This window comes from Diachasma alloeum, unplaced genomic scaffold (genome assembly GCF_001412515.2).
Source record: "Diachasma alloeum isolate Michigan unplaced genomic scaffold, Dall2.0 Dall_scaffold_00391, whole genome shotgun sequence".
Taxonomy (NCBI): Eukaryota; Metazoa; Arthropoda; class Insecta; order Hymenoptera; family Braconidae; genus Diachasma; species Diachasma alloeum.
In genome coordinates, this window is record NW_021680530.1 from 624171 (window position 1) to 630170 (window position 6000).

General features: G+C 37.9%; 1 protein-coding gene across 1 annotated transcript in view; it reads left to right on the plus strand.

Moving 5' to 3' along the window:
* LOC107041902 overlaps nt 1-6000 on the plus strand; it is a 67293-nt gene that overhangs the window by 41954 nt on the left and 19339 nt on the right. Inside the window, exons 4-8 of the mRNA XM_015262713.1 lie at nt 1115-2516; nt 3349-3404; nt 4549-4694; nt 4823-5025; nt 5156-5214. Coding sequence (XP_015118199.1) covers nt 1115-2516; nt 3349-3404; nt 4549-4694; nt 4823-5025; nt 5156-5214 — 1866 coding nt within the window. The remainder of the gene's footprint in view (nt 1-1114; nt 2517-3348; nt 3405-4548; nt 4695-4822; nt 5026-5155; nt 5215-6000) is intronic.

Here is a 6000-nt window from a genome sequence, read left to right on the forward strand (position 1 = left end):
TCAAGAATTAACGTCCCTTAAATTAAAAAAAAAACGTTTTTTTGAACATTTGCTTTTTATAAATAAATCGATTTCAATTTGTTACGGTTTCGAAAAAATTATGAATTATGAATTATTTATGAAAAAGCTCGTCATCTTGGAAACTAGTGTCTTCAGTACTTATTAATTCCAGTATGAAATATATTATTTAAAAAAAAAAAAAAAAAAAAAAAAAAAAAAAAAAAAAAAAAAAAAAAAAAAAAAAAAAAAAAAAAAAAAAAAAAAAAAAAAAAAAAAAAAAAAAAAAAAAAAAAAAAAAAAAAAAAAAAAAAAAAAAAAAAAAAAAAAAAAAAAAAAAAAAAAAAAAAAAAAAAAAAAAAAAAAAAAAAAAAAAAAAAAAAAAAAAAAAAAAAAAAAAAAAAAAAAAAAAAAAAAAAAAAAAAAAAAAAAAAAAAAAAAAAAAAAAAAAAAAAAAAAAAAAAAAAAAAAAAAAAAAAAAAAAAAAAAAAAAAAAAAAAAAAAAAAAAAAAAAAAAAAAAAAAAAAAAAAAAAAAAAAAAAAAAAAAAAAAAAAAAAAAAAAAAAAAAAAAAAAAAAAAAAAAAAAAAAAAAAAAAAAAAAAAAAAAAAAAAAAAAAAAAAAAAAAAAAAAAAAAAAAAAAAAAAAAAAAAAAAAAAAAAAAAAAAAAAAAAAAAAAAAAAAAAAAAAAAAAAAAAAAAAAAAAAAAAAAAAAAAAAAAAAAAAAAAAAAAAAAAAAAAAAAAAAAAAAAAAAAAAAAAAAAAAAAAAAAAAAAAAAAAAAAAAAAAAAAAAAAAAAAAAAAAAAAAAAAAAAAAAAAAAAAAAAAAAAAAAAAAAAAAAAAAAAAAAAAAAAAAAAAAAAAAAAAAAAAAAAAAAAAAAAAAAAAAAAAAAAAAAAAAAAAAAAAAAAAAAAAAAAAAAAAAAAAAAAAAAAAAAAAAAAAAAAAAAAAAAAAAAAAACAGTCGTCTCGGCTTGACGTTCCTCTACAGTTGGTGTCATATGATTTACTTATAACTTGGCTCAATTTATCTAAAAAAAAATATATATTGAATTGGCCCATATTACGTATTCTTTAAATAAAATTTTTGATGGTCCCCCCATTCGTTTGCTCCCCAGAGCGGCGAAGGAATCCCACCAGCAGCGTCAGCCGGCGCCCCAACGTCAGGCCGCCCGTCAGCCGAGTTCGCCACCGCCCCAACAACCCCAGCTCCCTGAGCGTCACTCCCGCCACCGTCAACCACCCCAACGCACCACCTACCCCGACGACGAGTACGAGCCAGCCTCCGAAATCGAGAGCGATCGCCAACAGCGTGTCTACCGCGGCCAACCATCGACAATCGGCCAAGTACAGCGCGATCGTGATGGCCTGCGTCGTAACATCATATCCGTAAGTTCAACGCACCCATCACGACCTCTTCATCCCGCTTACGTCACACCACCTGCATCAAATGGATATGACAATGTCGGACACGTGACAAACGTTAGTTCGACAGCGACACCGACAAAACCACCAATAATGACTATTAAAAATAACATTAGCGATCGCGATAGGATCGATAATCCGTATCAGGATGCAACAAGAAGGAATTACATAATCGTCAGTTCCCCATCGCCCTTCAAATTGCCACCAAAATTTGACGACGAAATCACTGAATCCGTAGCTAAATATCCGACAGATCAGCACGAGGATGACAATTACAATTACATAACCGAGAGAAATAGCGAGGTGACTGATAAAAATGAAAAAGTGACCGTTGAAAACCGAAAAATGACCGTTGAAAGCCAAAAAATGACCGTTGAAAACCCCAAAACAACCGATTCGCCTCCGCCAATCACCTCAATCCTCCCCGAAATCGGCGCAAAAATCGAGGACAACGACTCGGATCAGAATGAGATCCAGCCGACGCCCTCGTCTCGCAAACCTGTCACCTACGAATTCAGTGATGAACCAATTGGTCACGGTAATTTTGCAACAGCACCGACAACCCTCCGCCAGCGAATAAAATCGAGATTATCTCAGTATCGTGGTAGTGAGAGGTATCAGGGGGGTGTCACAATGATGAAGATCGTCCGTAAACGACCGGTCAACGATCAAATTGTTAGGGAATCACTGGAGAGTGACGTTACACTGCGCAGCACAACGCCAATGACAAGAAGACGGGAAAGTCCGAAGAAATTGTCCGTTAGCTCTGACAATTACGAGGACATTCCGACGACCTTGAGCCCTCACCAGAGGGCCCAGATACTCAGTAAAATCAGTCAGGTACAGAGTCACGAGGACATTGAGGCCAATGAGATAACAGTAACGACAAGTAACACTGTCAAAGACGCATTCAATGATGTACGTAGTAATGACAGTACAACGGTAACAACAACTGGAAAAATAGTGGAGACAACGACTCTTGGGGAGGAAAAATCAACGGGCGATGAGGATGAGGGCAATGAGATAACAGTTACACCCACGAGTTTAGGCCAACGGGCAACACGACAACGTTCAACTTCATCGAGGAGTTCACTCGTAAGTCAAGTCAATCCAAAACACCAAAAACTTTGGATCAAATACTCTTGACTTCTTCTTATTCAACTACTGATTTTCACGCGAGATGACAGAGTTTTTATGGGTGACGACGACAACGAGAGCTCCAAAATAATGAGTAGTTTGTTGAAACGAGTGTGATTTGTCGAGCAACGAAATTTTTTTTCATTTCTTGGAGGGGGGGGAGGGGGTTTTGTGGAGCGAGTGGCGTGAGAGGAAGACTGACACGATTTTTCTGACGATACTGGCTGTTCTGGGTCCATCGCCTCTTGTTTTGTTGTAGATAGAGAGAAATGTTTGTGGGGGATCCACTTGGAGACGGAAAATACTTGTGAAATTTTTTTTTCGGAAACATGTTTCGAACGCTTTGACGTCACTATTCCGCATTGAAACGACGGGGAAACGGTTTCAGGAGGATTTAACGCGATTCGTGCGCGCGCATCCGCGCGTTTTGCCAGTGGGAAATGCATCGGAGCGCCGCCACAGCTGATGGACAACTGAAAATGCGATTTAGTGACGTCATTTTGTGATCAGAGAGTAGGTCTTGAGACGAATGGAATAAATTTGGCAAAATTTTTCTCTCATTTGACGAGGGATTCTCCATTGGGAATTGAATTGAATGAAAGTGGATCTCCTCGAAGGACAAAATCTCACCGCTTTGTTGCATCTGCCGTTGTCACATATTTAATATTTCTTTCTTTTTAGTTTTCCTTTCTCTACTAAATCATAACGAATTGTCTTTATGGCAGCAGCAGTTGTCAATTATCCCCACTTGTTGGTGTTTTTTTTTTGTACGGACATTGGTCTTTTTCAGGAGAGAGAGAAGGAGAGTCTGCACTCCGGCAGAGGTCAGACTGAAAATCATTACAGGTAATTGAGGATGTTGTTTGGGGGCCAGTCGAGGTCGCTGGTGGGAATTCAGTAGCGAAGCGGTAAATCGGGTTAAGTTGATGTTGACTTTTGGTCAGTTTTTGATGAATATCTCGGAATCTAAGAGAGATAGATAAATTTTTCTCATGACCTTTTGTGCAATTGAGAGTTACAAAGGTTAAGGTTATGACCCTTGAGGTCATGACCTTTTTTATAACTCAATTGCAAAAGGATTCTTCTAACATCAAATAGACTTACAATCAAATAAGGGATTTTGATCCTCTTGACCCTTGCTGTGCCCTGAGACCCTTATGGCCCTTATGACCCTGAAGGTCCCCTCTGTTACCCGTTCTTGTAACATCAAATAGACTTATAATCAAATAAGGGACTTTGATCCTCTTGCCCCTAGTAACTTTGCTATAGCCTGAAACCCTTATGGCCCTTATGACCGTAAAGGCCCCAAGGGTCCACAAAGGTCACCTCCGTTACCCCTTCTTGTAACATCAAATATACTTATAATCAAATAAGGGATTTTAAACCACTTGACCCTTGTAACCTTACTGTACCCTGAGACCCTTATGGCCCTTATGGGCCCAAGGGCCCGCAAAGTTCACCTCTGTTACCCGTTCTTGTAACATCAAATAGACTTATAATCAAATAATGGATTTTGACCCTCTTGACCCTTGCTGTATCCTGAGACCCTTATGGCCCTTATGACCGTAAAGGCCCCAAGGGTCCACAAAGGTCACCTCCGTTACCCCTTCTTGTAACATCAAATATACTTATAATCAAATAAGGGATTTTAACCCACTTGACCCTTGTAACCTTACTGTACCCTAAGACCCTTATGGCCCTTATGGCCCCAAGGGCCCGCAAAGGTCACCTCTGTTACCCGTTCTTGCAACATCAAATAAACTTATAATCAAATAAGGAATTTTGACCCTTGTAACCTTGCTGTACCCCGAGACCCTTATGGCCCTTATGACCCTGAAAGCCCCAAGGGTCCGCAGGAGCACAAACTGTCAATTATAACTCAATCAATTTTTCTAAAAAAAACTGGCCAATAGTCAAAATCGACTTAATCCAGTTTACCGCTTCGCTACTGAATTGTTTTTCTGATTTTGTTGTTCTCTTGGGTTCGCAGAGCTATTCCGTCTGAGAACCCGAGGATTTTGAAGACCACTGCTTCGACCGCAGCTACACCTGTTATTTCCAAGTCATATTATGATCCTGAGACCTATCCTTATTACACTATTTATGATGACGATGTGTCTATTTACAAGGATGACGGTGAGTTCTTGAATCATTGATATCTTACTGTTGATTTGTCACCTGTTGCTCATTTATTGAGGTGCCAAGGGTTAATTTACTTGCACTCGTGACGTTAATTCCCCTTTCTTCGACTGGTTGTTGCGTAGATTACGCTCAGTACACGGTAAATCACTCGGTTCCCCTCCAACATCCTCATCAGCACCAGAGCGTGAGGATTGCTGAGGTGACGCCCAACTCGAAAGCCACTTCCTACACGCAAAAACCTAAGAAAGTTCCAGTGAACGATAATGACAAGTACAATTTGAATCAGGATGTCACTGTTTCGGATTATGACATTTATGAGAATCAGGTAAATCCGTAAAATCATCGATCACGGGACGAACAACTGATAATGAACAACGGCAATTATCCGTAATTTGAATAATCAGGCAATAATAGCGATGACGAATTAACTTAACTCGGTAACTTTTGTTCTACAGCCACAGAGTCATCTCAACAAAAACAAGTTCCGAATCAACGATGGCCAGCAGTCGTACAGGTAACAATTACCTTTGATTAATTAATATTTTCCCACTGCTGGGTAAAAAAAACAACTCAACATTCACATGTCAGCCCTCGTTATCGAAATTTTGGGATAGAGCAATCCCTGGGAATCTCTTGTAACGAAAAACCCAACGGAAGTTGCGCAGTAGACGACTGCGCTGGGAGGGAATACGGTGGCCACAGTCATGTGTACATGCACTACGGATACACTATCGAGTAAATGTGCTCTCGCTGTCACTGCAATGCCCCACTGTCAATGGAAATATCTCGAAAACTATTGAGAAGTCATCGAGACATTCAGTGTGACAAATGTAGGGAATTTCATGACAAATAAAATGCTTTTCAATTCACATATCTAAGAATCGTAGTTCTCAGGATGTGGACGTTTGCGGTAGAAGCGCCCCGCGGTGTATGCGCCCTCTCAGAAACTAAAGGTCTTAAGCTACTTACTTAAACAAATGATAAAGTCTCGAGAATCGTAAGTCGTTGAGACATGAGCAAAAGACCATTTCACTCGTCATAATAATCCCTTAATTTTTCACGCTGCATTAGTCGATGACTTCTCAATGGTTTTCGAGATATTTACCCACAGCCAGGGACTGTTATTTTGTTTTAATGTCACTGACAAAATTCAACACGACAGTGATACCAAATTGGGGAGAAACACTATCTTGTCCTTGTTATGCACAGAACCAATGGTCTCAGCCATCCAGCGGTCCACGTGACAACACCAAATGCCATTGTCGATAGTTATGTGCCCCTGACGACTACCACCCAACCA